Genomic DNA, 20,553 nt, shown 5'->3' with positions numbered 1-20,553 from the left:
TGGGGAGCTTGTTCTTGGAGTAATTTGTTCCATTTCTTCTTTTTATGTAGGATGAATGCTGTAGAAAGTTTTTCGTAGTCTCTTTGTATCCGCTGTATATTGTCAGGGAACATGCATGGATTTCTATCTTTTAAGTTGTTGTAGTGTATGACGATTTCCTTCCTGAGTTGGTCTCTTTTGGAGTAGAGTAGGTGAAGTAGATGATTTCTAATTTTCTCTGAAGTTCTTCTGCATAGCTGTGCAGCATATTTGGAGTTGTGTGTAGTAGTCAGGGGATTGTAGATGTTTAGTCCTCGGGGAATGAAGTTGTGTTTCTTGCAAAGGCTTATAAGCAATTTGGAAACTATGGTCATAGGAACCACAAGCAGGGACAGATTTTGAATCTGAGAAAGGGATAAGTGGGACTTATCACTACCCTGATTTTGAGATGGTGCATATATGATTGTTCAGTTATTTTTTTAGCTCAAAAGTCAGAAGACCCTCCTTTTTCTTCAAAGTGAAGAATCATCAGGAGTTCAAACCTCTTCCTGTGGATTTAAGAGGAAGCAAGGAGGCCACTTAACTCTGTTGTTGGTGTCTGGGAGTGGGGGGGGGGAACAGTTTGTTTTGTTTTGTTGGGTTCTGTTTTTTTGTGAGAAAGGTCATTGAGATGGCAGATTTAACAAAATCCAAGAATCAGACTGGAGTCATTCCCAATCTTTATATTTTTCCTGTTCTATCAGGTTTGGTTTGGGGGATTATTCCAGACAGGAAAGTCATCTCCCAGGTTTTTCCTGGTCTCAGAACAGATTACTTCCAGATGCATCTTGTTTTGGAATTTCAAAACATCTGTTCATATAAGATGGCCCTCACTTTCTAGCACCCCATGTCTAATAAATATTTCATAAAACTGAACTGTACAGGTAAACTCTCAATGTCCCATCCCTCTATCAGTTTATTTGCACATATTTTTCTAGCAATGTTTTAAGTATTCAATATGCAAACCCTCGTACGTGGATTTTTTATTTCCAGCCAACACGGTCCTTTGATCTTCCTGCTCATCAACAGAAGCTCCAGGCTAGAAGTATTTGTTCCAAAAACATGAGAAAATGTCTCTCCTTTCAGATCCTGAGGAAGCCGGGAAAATTCAGCCTGACAATTAGAAGAAAATGACAATGAATAATTATACACACCCAGAAAAAAAAGATCACATTAATACAGTGTGATTAAACAACAGCATAACAAAACAATACCAGTTAGTGATGCTCCACCAGACCATATGATATTATAATAATACAAGAAATATTAAAAAAATATTCTACATAAGCCAAAACACCAATCTAAAAACTACACATGCCAAAAATATGCATTGATAGAGAAACATGAGGAAACGGAAAGGTATTAGCATCAGCCAGAGACCAGATAATGCTCAGTGACTACTTTTAGGAGGAACTGCCTAAATGAATATTGCAACCTATTACATTACTCTAGACATCTGGCAGCTCTATGTCCACTGTTTGCAAAGATAGTCAAAATTATATTGTTCATGAAGTGCTAAAGAAGCATTTTGGGTAGCCAGCGTGCTTTTTACTTTACCCTAAAGTGACCTTAACTCTTGAGAAATGCCCAAAAGCATTAAGCAGACATTGAAAGCACCAGGAATGGACAAAAAGATTCAGATTTGAAGCCTAAACTAGTTTTTAGATTAATTAAGATTAAATTACTGTCATTATATCTATCACAGGGTCCTTCAGGAAATTTTTAATTCAAGTTTCTCCGGCCTGGGTGCAAATCAAAAACCCTTAAAAGTGAGGAAAATGGCTTAACATAAAACTCTTGATTCAGAAATGGTTTTAAAACAGATACATAACTTCATGCACTAACTCAAGACTACTCACATCTGTTTAGTGCCTTACTAAACTGAAGGCAAACTGCAAAAAACAACAGGCAAAAAAAAGACAGCGGTCAGCTAATCAGGTATGCATATTGCCACAAAAAAGGTAGCAATATGGAATTACAGACTTTTTTGTTTTAAAATTTCTTAACTTTAATCACTTGAAAGTGCAGCTGACAGACACATCAGAAGCTTCCACAAGTCTGTATTACTTAAAAAAATCTCTAAAAATTAAAACATATTTAAGAGTTCCCTTGCAATGAACCAACAGCTAGCTGTAGCACAGATAATTAGTTGTAATATCACCGATTAAAAAAAGCTTTTTAAAGATAAAACTTAAACTCCAGAGGACTATTTAAAATATAAGGAGCAATTAGTTCCCATGCTGCAATGTGGGTATAACCATAAGTCATTAAAGACCAATCTCCCATACCTACATAGAAACGGTGCATACAATAGCATGACTACTTTCACTTACAAAAGAAGAATTGTTATTATTTTGTATTTTTATCATACTAGTTTTACTTACCGAGTACCTAACTTCTAGGTAGTCAGACTTTGCTGGAACATCTGGGATCTCAAAGGCATAATGCTTTTCAACTTTCTATGCAAAATAAATACAATGTAAATAAAGTATTAGATACTAAGATTCTTCATACCTGTGTATTTGTTATCCCCTAAAAAAGAGAAATAAATTAGTTCCCACAGAGAACACAAAGCAGAACTCAAACATCTTATTTCATATTACAGCTTTACAGCTTGCTGTTGGACAAATATTTCTCTCCAGCATCATCTCCATGAAATTCTAGAGACGCTAAATAAGGTAGGCTTCGTCACCTTTGTTGCAACAGTTTGACAGCAACATTTTGCAGGAAAGAATTTCAGCTGAAACAGACAAGGTTCTTTAGGTAAATGTGATATTTTAGTAGACCAACTAAACAGTTGGAAAAATTGTTCTTTGCAAGCTTTAAAAAAGAAATTAATCTTAAAAAAAAAAAAAGATATAAAAGATATCACACTTACCCAAAGAACCTTGTCTGCCTATGTACTTAGACCAACACAGCTACAACCAACACTCACCTGAGACATAAATTTTGTATGATCTTAAATTCAGGGTTATCAGAGAGAAGTTTAAAACATTATTTCCTCTCTTGTTTGCCCCTGTTATAACAAACTATTTTACACAACACATCCCCATGCCCACTGCCAAGTCTTAAGAGCCCTCCCATCTTGCTGGTCTCTACATATAAATACCTCTAATCTAATAAGGGTAAGATTTGTGAAATGGGCATACCAAATAACTGGAGGAAATTGAACAAGTTCAAGATTAGCAGCAACAGAAATATGCTGTTCCAGAACAACTAAGCATGCAGTTAGATGGCTTGGGAGCCATTAATTCTTTTTAACTAAACTGAAAGGATGAGATTTTGAAAACAGTTAATCTTTTATGAGCTGTCAGATAATTGCTTATTGAACTGCCATAACCACTTCCATTTCAGTGGACTAAGAGTGGACAAACTAGTTTGACAAAATAGTTTGTTAGGAATTACAATATATAGGGAAAGGGGATCTGGAAGAAAGCATCAAAGCATTTTGCAGAGAAATGAACAAGCAAGTCTGGAATCAATGGCAAAGGCTGAGGGGGAATAGGAAAGGTACAAGAGCACCCACACTTAATGCTCATACTGTATTCATTTAAATATAAGCTATCCCTGATTTTAAGACCAATCCAAATATGTCTCTTTTCAAGTTAAGACAAAGGAAAGGAAACATTTACAAAATATAAAGCCACTAAAGAGCATAAGAACTCTTTACTCTGTTTTGGTTTTTTTAAACTCTAATGTAAGACGCAGGTCATTTTTAAATTAAGTATTGGCGGGGGGGAGGAGGTTAAGTGCATCATATATTCACAGGGAATATAGCACATCCTGGAAACTAGTAGTCATGGGAGATTTATGCTATTGTCCCTCAGCTACAACAGGAAGTGGAATGGTCCACTGACCATTATGCAACAAGGATTATAAAAAGTCACTTTTGGCAAGTGCAATTGGACCTATTTTTTAAGCCCAGGCTTAAAACAAATTCTTGTGAATGTCAGCTGAATAAGTGTGCTGCAGTGATTCATCAGCATTACTTTGTCAGGCTCAGCTCAATTATGAGAGCTTCTGGTCACATAACTATGGTGAATTTAACTTTTTACTGCGGCATAATCTGCCCTTCAAGTGGTCCTCCTGAGAGTAGACAGAGCAGAAATGATTAGCTTCTAAGTTTCAAAATGGAGTAACACTGCCTTCAAATTAATTCATGAAAACCTACCCAAATTGGCAGTAGTGTAGCTCATTGAGGATATAATTAGTACCAGGTGCAAAAGGAAAAGCTGTAACTTATACAAAATCCATTCACAGTGACAAGTTTGACATTGGCAAGGTCATGAGGAAGAAAATAAATGTCTTTATCATGGCCACAAACAAAATCACTACACTAAGCAGCAGAACATGCAAAATGGTACACATCATCACAACTTACAGCACTTCAAAATAGATGTACCTAATTAGCATCTCTAGAAGTTTTCCCTGCTCCTCCAGCAAAAGATGGGAGAATAGGAACTTCCCATGCCAGCATGTTTTTAATAATACACAAGCAGGTACACACTAACAAAACCAATTCATCATTTATTACCTACTGCTCTCTAAGAGTATTACACAAGTATTGCAACTTTGAAATTACTTCAAAAACAAAATTAGTTAAGTCATAAATCCATTGTGCTTTCAATCTTCTTTAAAAAAAAGTTTCCTAGGTCAATTCTACAAAGTGGCACAGCCTAAATGCATGCACTCCCTTTAAATTGGCTTCTCTTCTTGTCCATATGAAATCATGAGGCCATGGAATATATCTAGTTCTATGATTCTTGTCACTACCATATTTTCACTTGAAAGCCTTCATTTTAATAGTAGTTTTTGATCTTATATAATAGGTCCTTATATAATACTTTTCAGAAATAAGAGACGTGTTGTCTAACAACTACAAAGACTTCAAAAGTAGTCAATTACAAACTGTTTTGGCCTTCAAATAATTTTATTTGGACAGTTAGCATTGATTTTATTGAGATTTAATACAAAGTTTTAATGCAATGTATTCTACAGAACAAAGAATAAAAAGAGATTATAAAAGAAAGCATTTCCTGTTGTAATCAGGATTTAGCCCAGAACTGAGCCACAAAAATATTTTTGAATCCTACGCTGCTACTTCTCAAGACCTGACAAAGGTCCAGGCTGATTTTCCATTTCATTTTAACCATATAAACAACTAAAAAAAACAAGCATGTGAGAATAATACTAAGTACTAATAGCACAAAGTATTATTCTGGCCAAATCAGTCTACCCACTGTTCCCTTGGATAATCATATCCTGATTAATGTACTTAACCTCCATTAAATCATTATCACCTCAAAGAGTGAAACAGCAGAATATACTTGAGAAAGCCAAGCAGGGGAGATTCACTAGTAGTGAATGGCTACGAACAAACACTACAGCTTTGTCAACGTATAGCAAAAAAAGCAAACCATTTTTTTTTTCAGGAAGAATTTCACATACTATACTCGTTCAAAACACATTAATATTATGATTTAATTATGTCCTCTTCTAACTGTTTTCAGCAACAGCATTGTTAAAAAATAAACTGATTATAAACAACAGAACTACAGGAACACATTTAGAAACCATCTACATCATCATCATCATCATAATAATAATTTAACATGTTGACTTGGCTGCTCTAAAATTTAAAACCAACTACAAGTGAAACTGAATTGTTCCTTGAGGCCTGATCTTGTCTCATTACAGGGATTATGGTTTTCTGTTTAAAAATCACAAATTCTCTGATTAAAACCCCAAAAATCTGTGGCGCAGAACTGTACCCCCTGCTCCCACCAGGTGGGCAAGGGACACCTTGCCATGGCAGCACAGCGAGTGGGGCTCCTGGCGGTAGTACCAAGCCTGTCCGCCCCACTCTGCTCTCCAGTGCTGGGTCCTGCCCGTTGGGCCAGAGGTCCCCAGGGGGAGGGCAGCACAGCGGGGAGCCAGGGTCCCTCAGTGGGCAATTCGCATCTGCCCCTGCTATACGCACAAATATGGAGGACATGGCCCCCCCCATGCATCCTGAGAGTGCACGCAGCAGTAAGGAGCCAGTCCCTGCTGCTGCCCCCCCGGACAAGATACCCATGGCTCCATCCTGCTCCCCCAGCCAGGCTCCACATTCCCACCCTAGCCCCAGGCCCCATGCACAGCCTGGCTGGGCAGCACCCACAGCTCCATCCCTGCCCCACTCCCTCCCACACTGTGAGGGCCTTAATCTACCCCGGTGCCCCCCCGACCTACTGGGAGGGAGCTGCTCTCCATGCATGTTCACACATGCACATGGCACCTCCTGCCTGAGATTGCCCTCCTCCCACTCCCCCCACAGCCCCAAGCAGCTCCTTGCAGGCTAGAACCTGCCATTTCCTGCATTTTTCGCCATGAAAGGAGAAAATCTGCATTATTCTGCAGTGAACAGAAAACCCAGATCCCTGCTCATTAGCAGTCTGAGTTTCAAACAAACTAGAAGGCAAGCTTTTATTATTGTAGTTCTACTGGTCAAAATTTAGACAACAGCCAAATGTCCTATGACTGAAATTTTACTAACAGTCATGTAGTATGTTTAAGTAGACAAACCTTGGACTTGAACTTCATTATTTTGTATTTTACGGAAATCTGGTCATTAAACTCTTTGTAGACACTCATTATTGTTACAGGATTCTCTTTCTCTTGACCAGAAGATAGGTTCATTTCCTTTAAACAAAAAGTTACATCAAGTGTTAATAGACTGCAACAAGAGTCATGACAATTAGTTCACAAAATCCAGCAAGTTAATGACAAGTTAATATACACAAACAAAACTCTTATCCAACAAATGCTACAGAACCAGAAGAATATGAGAAGCCCAAAAATGTCCAACTTACTATATACCACTTAAAGCAGAGTACTCAGAACTTTAATATGGAAACCACTGAAGTTCTCCACAATCATTCAAGATAACTGTTACCATTAGTTTCAGCTGATAAAAGCCCTGCACTTCTTGTAACCATAGTTCATTAGCATAAAAATACCAACACAACAAATACCAATGCATACAACAATCAGCACAATAACTTTTTAGCATTTAACCAAGTCAAGAAGCATACTGCTTCAACACCTTTCCACAAATATTGCACCAAAATATATAAGCCACCCTTAGCATTACAAAAGAAAAGGTATTTATTTACATTTGAAGACATACTTACCATCTTTCGTGGCAATAGATAAACAGTTCTCTCAATGTTTTTAACTGTCACACAACAGCTGACATAGGCCTTAGCTGATTCAATCCAAACCTTACCAAACAGAAATACTACACCTAAGGAAGAAGAAAAGAAAATATTACAGGATCTATAATGCTTAAAATGAAGCTACTTACTAACAGAAACGCTGCAACACCATCACGCGCACACACTCTGACAGAAGGGATCAGAATTACGGCCCTTAATTGACTGTCAGCAAATGGAGCTGTCAAATGTTCTCAAATATTGAAACCACAAGTTGGCAGCATGCACCCGATGGGCTGATGCAGCCCCTGGATCTGGTACATAGGAAAAAGCGGCTGCAATACAGACACACCTCCCAGCTGCCTGGCCCCAGGCCCAGCCCCAGCTCAGTACCCTATCAGCTGGAAAGAGGGAGAAGCAACAGCAGTGTCTCGCCCCAGAATGGGCACAGGAACACCACCATCACTACCAACGCACTGTCAAAGCCACCTGGACCCATGCTGGACTGCCTCCAGGTTGCTCCGGCCCATGGCTTATAGAAGTTGCCAGCCACTGGTCTAAGCAATTGCTTTATAGTCCTAATATTAATATGGTTCTTCAACTACCACTTCCATCACCATAGCAACCAATCAGCAAGATATGTCACATACAAAGGTGGCACAAACTGCTTCTTCGGGATGTGGCTACACCAAAGCAGTATATCCCAGCTAGGCTGTTGCTGAGAAGACATTAGCCTCACACCCAACCTGCAAGTTCCAAATCCAGAAACATACTAATGTTTGGAGCCTCCTTCTGAGCCACTCATGGCCCTCTAGGCATCTGTAGAATAGTCCTAGCCATAGTCTGGACCTCAGTGTTTTAGAAGCTATCAGACCATCAGCAAAGATCCAAGTACAGTATGTTTCATCACAATAGACAAACAACACTGTAAGTGTTTATTGCTTAGTACTATTTTTTTAGTACAACTGCTCTCAATACTTGGCTCCCAACATGCTTGGAAGTAGCCACAGAAGGAGATCCTTATACGTTTCCAGGTTTAAAGCACCCTTGGGAACAGCCCAGCTAGGAAAACACTCTTGCAAAAGAAAGGTATAACTTCAGAAATCCCACCTTACACTTTCACTTAGCTAAATTACTCCAAGAACTTCCAAGCTAAAAAATGGGGTCAGTAAAAGGCAGAAGATGCTGGAATTTGTCTGAATTTCGTCCCTTCATAAAAGGGCTGAGCCATTTAACTTACTTTTTCTGTTTTCAGCAGACCATGCCAAGTTATGGTTCACACTTAGCACTCCAGGATTAAAGACTCTTTGATATTTAAGTTACTGAAAACACTTTTATAACCTGCTGCTGCCTCTTCCTATTTACACATTAAAATGTTGAGAACCTAATTTATTAAGTTTTGTGGCAATAATTCACATAAAATCCATCTCTCTCAAATGAACAAAAAAAAAAGATCAAGTCAACTGAAATGCAATGTAAGGTTTCCTCAGAAGGGAAACTCTTCTCCCAAAGCACTCACTTTTAAGGTGCTATTTTTCTTGTTCCACATATATACACACACACACCAAGATGGTTAGTTTGGAGACTGCATACCAAATAAGATGGAGCAAACGTTGGGGGAACCTGGAACCTGGACCCATTATATATAGACTGTGACTACTATCTCTAATATAAGTGACTACCTGTTCATACAATTAAGTTCTGGAGTGTCTTGGATGCCTGAGAAGCAAATGTAATTGGTGCAGTTTTTTGGTCCACCTGCAGCTGGCAAAACGCATAAAACCTAATCTCCACTGTGGACCTTGCTACAAATATACATCTCTCTGTCACCTTTGAATTAAGTTACTGTAACATGTTTTACATGGGGTTCTAGTGCTTAACCATGAGGAAACCAAAGCTAACAGAGAGTATTGCAGTCCACATATTGAGTGGAGCTGCAGGTTGACAACTCAGTGTTCTGCGATCTGCACTACATCTTTATGAACTAGGTGGATAGCGACAGATGGAAGCAGGAGACAATACTAGTCAACATGATACACAGCCTCACAAAAAAGAAGAATTTTGAAGAAGAATGTGAAGTAAAGTAATGAGGTGGCTTTAATAATGTTTGAAAGAACTTTTCCCAAAGTGAAGGGCAGCACAGGATAAAGAGAGATGCTTATAGGTGTTATTTAATAGGTGTGTAATGGGGACTCTCACACTATGGGTAACCAGAGGCAAGAGTCAACATCTCAACAGTTAATGAGAGAGGTGATAGATAAATTGAGGATGATCACAAGCAGCCTTAGAAACAAATAAGTAACAGAGAGAAGAACAAAGACAGATGGCATGGTCAAAGTAACTAGGGGAGAATTATTCTGGCACCAATAGTTTGAACTGATATGAGAAATACTGTATTTTAGTCGTGTAGATAGATAAGAAAGGCTGTCTCCGAGATTTAGACATAACCTACATACAAGGCTCTAGGGAGAGGTCCAAATTAAAAACGGCATCATGGTTGGAGCCCTTAGTTATTGAGAAGATGGTAGTTTGGTGCACAGTTAGAAAGAAGGGACATAATGTAAAGACAAGAGAATTAACTGTGCTGAGTTTCATGTAACCTCAAACATATATAGGCTGAAATTTTAATTCAAGTAGACAGGTTTCGGAGTAACAAAGTAGATCTGGGCATCACCTGCAAAGAGATGGTAGCTTTATTAGTTTCTGCAGTTAAAAATGCACAAACATTTGGAAGAAGGAGAGAGGGAGCACCAAAGAACCCGGTGGGACCTTCATAAAAAGCTAGAGGGAGGACAGTACGTCAAGAACATGGGCACCATCAAGAAAATCATCTGACAGGTCAAGGAGGATGAGGATGGAGTATTGGTTCCAACATTTTTCTAAAGAGAAATCTTTAAGAAACTTTGACAGTTGTATCTTCACATGGATTATAAACTATATATTCAATGATCTTAGAAATAAAAGGGAGAGAAGGCGAAATAATAATAATAAAAAACCACAGATACAAACACCTTAAAAACTTGGGCATGCTCGTTTTGTAAAAAGATGTACAAAGGAAGAGATTAGGAAACAGGATAAAATCACTGTGGGAGGGGGGATGATTAGAGAAAATATGCAGAAGTAACTTCTGCATCGTAACAAGGGAGGACGTGGCACTGGAGGAAGTAACATCACATTGGATACTGCAATTCTCCAAGGTGCTGGCAAGATCCTGCAGAGAGAAAGAGAAGCAAGGGGAGGCTAAAAACCAGATCCAGGTGGAAAAAAATTGTGCATCAATTAGCTGAAGTACTGTTTAGCTAGGAGGATGAAAGAATTAAAGAAGGAGACTATAAATTAGTAATGAAGTCAGCCCGGTCAAAGAATTTCCACCAAAAATGTTTCCAAATGCAGGAGCAAAGAAGAAAAGGGGGCAAGGACGACTCAACTCTCATATCAAGAAAGAACAGGGGCAGTGAGAGGTAAGTCAATGACAGGCAAGAAGATGTCACCACATGGATGGACTGGAAGTCATGGAATGGCCAAGTCACTTGCTAGAGAGAGAGGGGGCCACAAGGCCTGACAAGTCAGGTGATTATTTCTTCAGGGGTTTGTTTTTTTTCCAGCAAGAGTATTATTCTCCAATTCCTTCCCAAAAATAGTTAAAGGAAATCATGAAGCAAAAAAGTCTCTAAAATCATTTAAATTTAAAATTTGAAATAGTCTCTTATAGTCAAGCTAGTACTTAGACTTCAAGCAATGCATTTGACATTATGGCAAATGAGGCATAAACAAAGATTGTGAGAATGTTAAACAAAGAGTAATATCAAATTTTTCTCCCTACACTGCTAATTGAAACCAGGTGCAGTCTTTATTATTCAACCTTGAAAAGTCATAATGAAGACAGGCTCTCTTCTCATATGCAAGGAATAGAAATCCTTTCATAATTACATTCCATTCAGCAACTACCGACTTAAAAGCCAAGATAGAAGTAAAGAACAATAGCAGGGTCTTTAAAAGTAGCTATTTTATATTAGAGCCATTGATTTTGCCAAGATTTCAGTGATCATTACCTACTCTCATCATAAAGCATACTCAGCATATGGGGAAGCAGGGAGGTGCATGGAGAAACAGGACTCATTTAACCCATTGCTCCACAAGTTAAAAAAAAAAGGTATAACACCGATATGAACTAGATTTCACATCTTCCACATCAGCTCCAAACTTCTCAAAAGGTATTTTTCTTCTACCTCTAGTTTTGCGATTAAGTATGATGAGATCAAGGGAATGAGAGTTATGAACCTAGTGAGATAAGGCCGAGGTGTCTTGCAGCACTGTATGAACATCTAGGCACAGACTTGACATCTTTTATTGCATATGTAGACCTAGTTCTCCCCAACACAGCACATGCGCTACTTATAATAGAAAGCTATTTCGATCAAGACATAGAGAGACAAAATTAATTATCTAACAGGATGTTAAAGGCAAGAAGCCCATGAATTTACTTATTGTATCATTAAGTCAAAATAAAGTTAACATTAATTCATTCCTACTATAGACAGTTCCTGTGCTCACCTCAACAATAAACCAGACTATACATATTATACAAGACTTTCCTTTTCTCAAGCAATAAGAAGACAGAGAGAGAAGTAACCCTGTGTCATGTAAAGAGAAACCTTGAGGGAGTAGGCAATTCAGCAGACCATGTAAGGAGCCTGGCTTATCTAGGGCTCCTTCAAAAATCCACATCCCTGTAGTTAGAATAAGCTGAGACTAAAAAATCAGCCTATTTTTAAACACCTTGATAGCTGGTTAAAAATATGCCTATTTTTAAACATGTTGATACCTGGTTGATTATACTGATCTTCATAAGCATCCAGCCAATAAAACCTGAAGACTTGATCACCATCTTCCCCATTCACTAGTGGGAAGACATTTGGATCCACCTGGACTTCTGAAGCCACTAAATCAACTTCTTCCTCACCCATTCTGTCACAACAAGAAATATGTGGGAGAGAAGAATGTCTGCAAGTTTTAAAAGAAACAATTATGAGTAAGGTTGAGTATTTGCTATAGCTGCCACTTTTGTAAGAAGATATGGCTCAAGATATTTAGCACCCTAGCCAACTTCCAAGAAGTACATGCAAGTTTAAAAACAAATAGACAAAAAAAAAAAAAAAAAAAAAAAAAAGGAATGAATAAATATTTAGCATACCTCTTTTAAAAGTGGTTTAGGTACTCAGACCCTAGTCATGCTACCTTTAGACAATGAGAAGTCCCATCAGACTAGGAAAGTACCTTCAAGTACAAGCTATTTGAGATAAAGCAAAGACTTCACCTATTACTAGGGACCTACCGAATTCATGGCAGAAGTAGGCCGTGTTGTAGCTCCTTTAATCTTGCAGGTTCCCCTGCATGACCCCCTAACCCTCCCTCCCCGCACCCTCCAATTGCTGATTAGCTGAGGGGCCCCAGTGGCCCTGCTACCTGCTGCTGACCAGCCAGGAGGCAAAATAGTGCCATGCTTAAAACCTCGGTTTTCACCTCCGTGTTGCAGCGCCCCTGTGCCAATCGGCGGGGGGGCACACAGGAGAACCTGCAAGATTAAAGGAGCTGCTGCACAGCCCACTTCCACCATGAATTCGGTAGGTCCCTATCTGTTACTAAGAAGCCACTTGCACACTTTTGGGTGCAACAAGTATTTAAAACCATGTAATTCTTTGGATTTCTCATAGTTTGCAGCCATAAAACATGTTTTGCCTCAAGAGTGTTCTTGTCGAAGAAAAAGGACTTGAAAACTATTATTTTAGTCATCTTTTTAGGCTAAAAATACAAATTTGCTATAGGAAGCTAGTTTTTACTAGCTTTAAGTAATTATAAAGCATTCTATAATTATAGCTATCTTTAGCAATTCTTAATTTCTCACTAAAGAGCACGTTGTTCTCAATGAAATACAGAGTAAGGACTTAACCAAATGTAATACACACTCCAAAGGTCATATTCTTCCAGGTAAATACTAAACGACTCTTTTTTTTTTCTTAAGCAGCAGCCAGTCAATTTGCTACCTATCCACTGCTAGTCTCTACTGGGCAGTGCCTTGAAAAACGTGTTACACAAACAGTCCAATAACAAAAGTTAAATATGAAGTCCAAATACAAGGTCCCTGGAAAGTAATTCATTCAGCTAACCGATCTTCAACAACCCCAGAATCTTTACCCAACAGGTTCTTCCTTCACAGAATTCCCTTGCTGTGTCTTTTTTTTTTCTACTTCCTGATCTTTCTTCAGGGCCCTGACAGTCTCAGGTGCAGTGTCCATTTCCCCAGCTTCCATAGGTTCATCAAAATCTCCATCATCAAAGTCCATCATGCCCTGATCCTCTTCTGTAAGTAATGCACAAAGGGTTTGAATCACTTGTAAGCTACATAGCTATTAGTACATATATACTATAAACAGAATTACTATGGAACATCAATACACAATATTTAAGCTATTTTTATATTTAACCTTAATCATAACGAGCACTCTAAAAACTACCACCTTACTGTCCACAGTTTTAAAAATACCTTCAACAGCTTTCTCTTCTTTCACCTTCAAGAGCCTTCCTTCAAGAGCCTTTTCTTCAGCTTTTACTGTATAGTCAGCAGTACCATTCTTTTTACTGTTTGCAACAGACTTTGCTGCAAAATTGACTTGTTTAGGGCAGGATGTTATTAGAGAAACAGCTTCTTTTCTGACTGGAGTGGGAGCTTTTCGCATAACAGGGGCCATTACCTGAAAAAAATATTTTAAGTATACATACATAAACATGGCAAACATGCCTGTACTTAGGGTCTCCATATACTCTGTAGCACACTGATACCAGAATTTCTCTAAATTCCATGATGGAATTTATTCTTCTGCCACAAAGTTCTCATTCTTATTCCCACACAAAAAGCAAAAGGAGGGAAAAAAAAGATAATGTTAACTGATTAGTGTCAGTCACCATTCTCCACATAGACCAGCTCCAATCCCTTGCCCTCCACTTTGGAGCTCCAATCCCTGGTCCTCCACTTTGGAATAAAGAGTTTGACCTCAGAATTTATTCTCCACGTTTGTGCTGGTCCAGAGTATAAGCTTTCCTTTTAGCTTCTAAGGTAGCCCAAGGTTAGAAAACCCCACTCCCAATTTGTAGTAAGGATGATTGCTGGATGCCGCCATAGGATAGTACAGGGAATGACTACCCGCTCCAGTTTGTAATGTAATTTGCAAAACACACAGTAGCATCGCAAGACTGTTAAGATATGTGCTTGGCTGTAGCTGAATGGTAAATTCCACTGTGTCTTGGCAAGAATTCAATTTATGTAGCCACAGTACTTACTGCAGAGCCCATGGGACCCTGACTGAAACGAACAAGACAGAGTTAAAATTTCAGGTTCTCTCCAGACACATGACACCGCATCAGTCACTGCTTGAGACTTTCTGGGTTTCTTCTCCAATATTCAAGGCTGGGACTTTTTTTTCTTGAAAGGTCCAATTTTAGAACCCAGTTTATTAACAAGAGAGTGAATTCCTCAGTCAACAAGTCCCAATTTAAAATCAATGCTTCAGCTGTTTTTAAGTCTGTCAAACTTTAAACTTTCTCCAAGCTCTTTACCTCAAGGTGACTTGTTAGGTTTCAACAAAATCACACATTTCCAAGAGCAATGAGAAAAAACAGAATCGCTCCAGCATTAAAATTCATTTTCAACCATTTCAAGAATTCCAACATCCTTGGGCTTTGTAGAAGAGACATGAAATTTGGTAGCCCTTGAGGCCACAGAGGTGCTTTTTCTGTTCACGTGAAAATCCAGTTATATTTGGTTAAGTTATAAAAACATTTGTACACATGCAGCTTTTTAGAAAGTGGCTTTGAAAGAAAAAAAACCCACAAAAACAAAATAACCTCTGCTTCACATGGTGTTACTTCCATGTGACTACAACTAGAACCCTACTTCTGATGCAGCAAATGCAACTCTCATCCACTGCTTAAGCAGACGTCGGTACATACTAAGTCCTTCCCCTACTTGGTGACTCAACCCTTCAACCTGCTCTTCAACTTTTTTTTTTAACTTTTCATCCACCCCATTATTATCCCTTCAGCAGAGCTACCTTATCTGTTCTTTGCCAAGTCTGGATCAGGGGTTGGCAATGTTTTTGAACAGTGCCAAAAACACCTGCAACCTCAACTTGTAAGATGTTGGCATCCCAGGGGCAGAAAGCAGGGGCCCTGCAAGGGGCCCAATCTTTGTTATGGCAGCACAGCCCTGGCCTCTTCCCTGCCATCTCCCTCAAGGCTTGCACACCAAGCAAAATGCCTTCGCATGCCCCACTCTGGCACCCATGCCAGGGGTTGGCTGCACTTGTGTGGTAGGTTCAAGCCACAGGGGTAGCTGAGATGCCCCCTAATGGCTGTGTGGCTCCTGCCTGGCTCTGTCTCTAATGTGGCCCATCCTTAATCACTCAGCACCACTCCATGTTGTTACTAAGATTCAGTAAGGGAGGCTGCCCACAGGCCTTAGAGAGAGCCTGAGTCTAAATCAACTCCATGGGTCTCTCCCAGACCCCACTAGTTTCAATCCAGCCCTTACGTTAAATATGCTCTCTCGGCCTGGCTGTGCCGCTACAGGGCACCTATAGCCTTAAGGGCAAATTGCATGTCTCCATTCCTTCCCTCCCCCCCGCCCCAAGCCTCACAGGTGTTCACTCTCTGTGATGTTAGTTCCTCTTAGCCCCTGTCAGGACTCTCAGACCCTCTGAGTCTCTCCACCCTCTTTTTCTGGGCCCTCAGACCCCTGGTCCCTCTCACAGTCCTTTTCAGGGACTGTATACCCTCTAATCCAGGGATAGGCAACGTTTTTTGGCCGAAGTAACAAAAAACACCACCCTGAAAGGGTGCCGGAGTAATGCCTACCCTGAAAGGTGCTGGAGTACCGGCATGCCAGAAAAACAAAATGAGGGCAGGGGATATGTGGCAGGATGCCCTGCTTGTGCCCCTTGCCCCCCAGCCCTGGTGCCCTGTGCCCCCCACTCAAAGCCCCTGCCCCTCAGCCCTGCTGCCCCTGCCCCCCCAGCGAAAGCCTCTGCCCCACAGCCCAGGCTCTGTGGCCGTCAGCAGCTACCCCGGCTCTGGGTAGCAGCTGGAGCCCAGGCTGCTCCCAGCAGCGCTTGCAGTGTTCCAGATGCCAGAGCCGGGGCCAGCTGCAGCCGGGATGCTGCAAACAGGTGCGCCAGGCTCCAGAGCCCTGGCATCAGCTCTGTACCGATGCCTGTACCCACGAGTCAGAGCAGGCAGGGGGGAGGGGCCTGAGGCAGCACAGCCCTGATCTCTCCCCGCTCCTGGCACGGAGCTGGTGACTGGGTTGCAGAGCCTGGCGCAGCTGTTTGTGGCCAGCCTGGACTCTGGGCAGCTGCAGCAAGCAGCGGGCAGGCCGCAAAGAGCTGCACCAGGCTTCACAGCTACAGCATCAGCTCCATGCTGGCAGCGACTGCACAGGCACCTAGGGGCAGACAGCAGGGCAGCGAAGCCAGCCCCGAGGTGCATGCGCAGTCACTGCCAGCATGGAGCTGATGCTGGAGCTGTGGAGCCCAGCCTCCCCCCATGTACCCCAGACAAGCTGCAGCTCTGTCCCGCACCCCGCCACACCTGGGTAGCGCCTTGCCCCAGCCCCACTACCTCCCGCACTGCAGGGGCCTTGATCTGTCCCCGCCTCCACGCCCTTTCCCTCTCCACTCCACTTCCACCACTCCAGACCTACCAGCTGGACGCAGCTCTCCAAGCTGCTGGGCTATGTGCTCCTCACTGCCTACATGCTGCACTGTGGCTGTGCGCATACACAGGCATTTATCTGTCAAATTATGAACCACATCAGGCCGATTTCCATTTCCTTTATAATCAGTGCTGATCCAATATTGGAACAATGTATCAGTGCACCTCTAAAATATGGTGCCATTTTTGCCTCCCAGCTGGTCAGCAACAAACAGCAGGACCTCTGGGGCCCCTCAGCCAATCAGCAACAGGGAAATGGGGAATGATGTTTGTGGGGGGACCTGCAAGATTAAATACATGCCACACAGCCTACTTACACCATGATTTCAGTAGGCCCCTAACTATAACCATATGCAGGCATACATTCTTCTGTTCAGCCTCTGCCTGCTAACAGATGTAAACTGTTGAATTACATTCTCCAGTGTAAATGATGAACTTCTAGTTTGGCTACATCCACTTCTCTCTATATGCATGCTTCAGTATCTGACTACTGAGACAGAAATTGTTCTCTCCCCCTGCTTCCACTTGTGTTCCAAAGCTGAGTTTCTGGTTCTGACTTTACTTACAGACAGGCTCTACAGCCTCCCATTACTCAGCCTAGGACTACTGTTATCCCAGATCAGATCACCTACAGCAAGAGTGGCCAAACTGTGGCATACATGCCTGAATGACATGGCTAGCCTCTCTGTGGGGCACGTGGCAGATCAGGAAGGGGTACTGGCAGCAAAGCAGCAGATATGCCAGGGAGCAGACAGCTGAGCAGCGGATTGGGTAGGGAGCAGAGGGCAGAGAACAGAAAGCAAAGCAGCAGATCAGGTAGAGAAAGGGGACTGGAGTGTCACTTGGGGTGGGTGCAGGGTTAATTTATGGCATACCAGCCAAGAAGATTTATATACAGTATCCTTTACAACAGCAGTCAGCACAAAGTCCTTCATAGGAAAACACCACCCTGAACAAGTATGAAACAGCCTGTCTGGAGATAAAGTTTCTTCCTAACCAATGTCTGTTAGTGGCTGACTTGCATCCTCTCTTGTTATCCAGTCATCCAAGTTTTACCCCTATTAACCTCTTAGCTGTAATAAATTAAATTTCAAAGATTAAAATTGGTGCAAGATTATTTTTCAATTCGAATCTGAATTTTCCATTGGCTCCCCACCTCAAAAAGTTCCACAACAACCCCCACCCCAACTACCATATATTCTCCTACTCCCCCCCTCTTTCCATTCTGACATCTTATCTCTTTATTCCACGTGAGCTTCAGGCTTTTTCTTGCTGCTTGCTATATCAATGTGTCTCATCTGCCAAGGTTTTTTCTCCAAATACACTTTCCAAGTCTTCTTCACTTACTAGATATCCCTCCATCTTATCTGGTTTGATGTACAGCTCTCTCACATGAGCCTACTGAAATCATCATTATTTAGTAATGATGGAAGCTACAGCACTTATGGCATTGTATGGAGATAACAAGAAAAAACATATTTTTGATAAGAGTACATAGTAGGGAAACCACAAACTTTATACTATTTAAAGGAAACCAGTGATTAAAATTACTCAGAGAAGCAAAAAACAAAACAGGGACTTGCTTATTCAAAAGACTAATAAGAATTAAGACACTGGCTAAGAGAAAATTTCAAACTAGATCGCTAACTTTTACCTTTGGGACTTGTGATTGTACAGAGAAAGGATTCAGTGAAGTTCCTGCTGGTATCTTCTTTTTCATCATTACAACTGGTGGAGGAGTTACCTGAACAGTCGAGACAAGAAGATGGAGAAATTAAAAAAAAACAACCCTTTCATTACTAGAAGTTGCCAGAAAGAAAAATAAGCAAACAAAAAATCCCTACATGGCCCCCATGTTTCTCTGTCTCTCGGTCAAACTGCACACTCCATAAGAACCAGAGTATTGTAGAAAATGACACTCAAGTACCTGTTTTATGCATCTAACGAAAAACATATCCTTCCACACCAGCTCAGCCACTTTTCTTTTGTTAAATGTATTTTAACCAAGTGATAAGTCCACAAGGATTCTATTTTAGCTATTTAAGTTGTGAGAAACCAGTATTTTTAAATAACAAGAGTGGCTATCCAAAACAACAGCTGAGATTTAGCAATCTTGAGGAGTCAATAAAGCTGTGAGAGCATTGGGCCAGCTGGTAATGGTACTACACAAAGCCAGGGGTAAAGTCTAAATATTTTTTGGTCCATAAGTCCTCAAGAAAGGGACTGTTGCACAGCATCAAGCATATTGCTGGACTTCAATTAAAACTCCTTAGAATATTGTATTTACCCAACTACACGATTCCCCACCCCCCCACCCCAATAATTAGATTAAAAAATGGGAAATTTTATGGAATAAGGTTATTGAATCTAAATTATTTAAAGATCATCTTATAATTGGTCTCCCCCACTACTACAGGCAGTGTGGGAGGAGGGGGAGAAATGTGATGAGCGGGGATTCAGGTTTTCCATTTCCCACAGAAAAATGAAGTAAACCATGGATTTTCACTTTTACTAGAGTAAAACACGGATTTCTCATTTTAGCAGAGAAACCCATGGATTTTGTAGTTTTGCAGCGAGCTCCTTGAAGGCTGGCAGAGCTCAGCCTGCAGTGGGCTGGAAGGGAGCAGGAGCAGGGCAGTCGGGCAGGGGGACAGAAGCTCCTGCAGGTAAGTGGGGAGGATCGAGGCCCCCATAGGGAGGGAGTTGGGCAGGGCTGGGACTGCTGCCCAGCTGGGCAGTGTGTGGGGCTTGGAGTCCGAAACTGCAATGTGCGGCCTCAGAGCCACAGTGGGGAGCAAGACAAGGCTGCAGGTGGCTTGTTCGGGAGTGGGGGGTGGGGCCAGCTCCCCGCCACAGCATGCACTTTCGGGGGGGGGCAGAGGGGACCCATGCCCCCCAGATCTATGCATGGGGTGGGGGCAGTTTCAGGCGGGGGGGGGCATGCTGTGGGCTCATGCTCTCTGCCCTGCTGCCCTCCCCCGGAGCCTCCGCAGCTCAGCATGTACGACCCGGCATGGCAGCGCACAGCAGGGCTGCGCTGGAAAGCTGCCTACCTCTGTGAGCTCCACGCTACCCTAGCGCCACTTCCACTGCATGCACGGGCAACAGAGCAGGGTTGTGTCCCTTGCTGCTACCCCCGCACACAGGGGAAGTGTCGCCACAGTAGCATGGAGCTCGCAGAGGCAAGCAGCTTTCCTCTACATCCCAGCTGCGCGCTGCCATGCCAGGTCACACACGCAGCGCTGTGGAGGCCCTGGGAGAGGGCAGCAGGGTGCAGAGCATGAGCCCATAGCATGCCCCCACCACATGCACAGATCTGAGGGGTGCAGGTCCCCCACACCTCCCAGGGTTGCATACTGCAGCTGGGAGCTGACCTCACTCCCACCCTCAGCAGGCAGGCAGCAGGGGGGGAACTGGGTCCATGCTCCTTTTCCTGCAGCAGCCACTGACTTCTGTCAGGGGCAGGGGGCTGCAGACCTGGGTCCCTGGCCCTGTAGCCCTGGCAGCTGGGAGCCCCCTCCAGCAAGGCTGGGGGGTAGGGGCTGTGGGGGGGGGGGGGGGATCAATTTTAATTACA

The 20,553-nt window shown here is 42.0% G+C and overlaps 1 protein-coding gene across 1 annotated transcript in view; it reads right to left on the bottom strand.

The window, feature by feature from the left end:
* Positions 1-20,553, bottom strand: part of POLA1 (DNA polymerase alpha 1, catalytic subunit) — a 319,768-nt gene that overhangs the window by 289,045 nt on the left and 10,170 nt on the right. The window contains exons 7-14 of the mRNA XM_006019568.2: positions 18,631-18,720; positions 13,756-13,963; positions 13,407-13,572; positions 12,037-12,215; positions 7,191-7,303; positions 6,583-6,699; positions 2,403-2,477; positions 993-1,131 (exon numbers count right to left, since the gene is read on the bottom strand). Coding sequence (XP_006019630.1) covers positions 993-1,131; positions 2,403-2,477; positions 6,583-6,699; positions 7,191-7,303; positions 12,037-12,215; positions 13,407-13,572; positions 13,756-13,963; positions 18,631-18,720 — 1,087 coding nt within the window. The remainder of the gene's footprint in view (positions 1-992; positions 1,132-2,402; positions 2,478-6,582; positions 6,700-7,190; positions 7,304-12,036; positions 12,216-13,406; positions 13,573-13,755; positions 13,964-18,630; positions 18,721-20,553) is intronic.

The sequence above is a fragment of the Alligator sinensis genome, unplaced genomic scaffold, assembly GCF_000455745.1.
Source record: "Alligator sinensis unplaced genomic scaffold, ASM45574v1 scaffold348_1, whole genome shotgun sequence".
Taxonomy (NCBI): domain Eukaryota; kingdom Metazoa; phylum Chordata; order Crocodylia; family Alligatoridae; genus Alligator; species Alligator sinensis.
The sequence above is the reverse complement of the archived record's forward strand: the minus strand, read 5'-3'. Positions and strand labels throughout refer to the sequence as shown.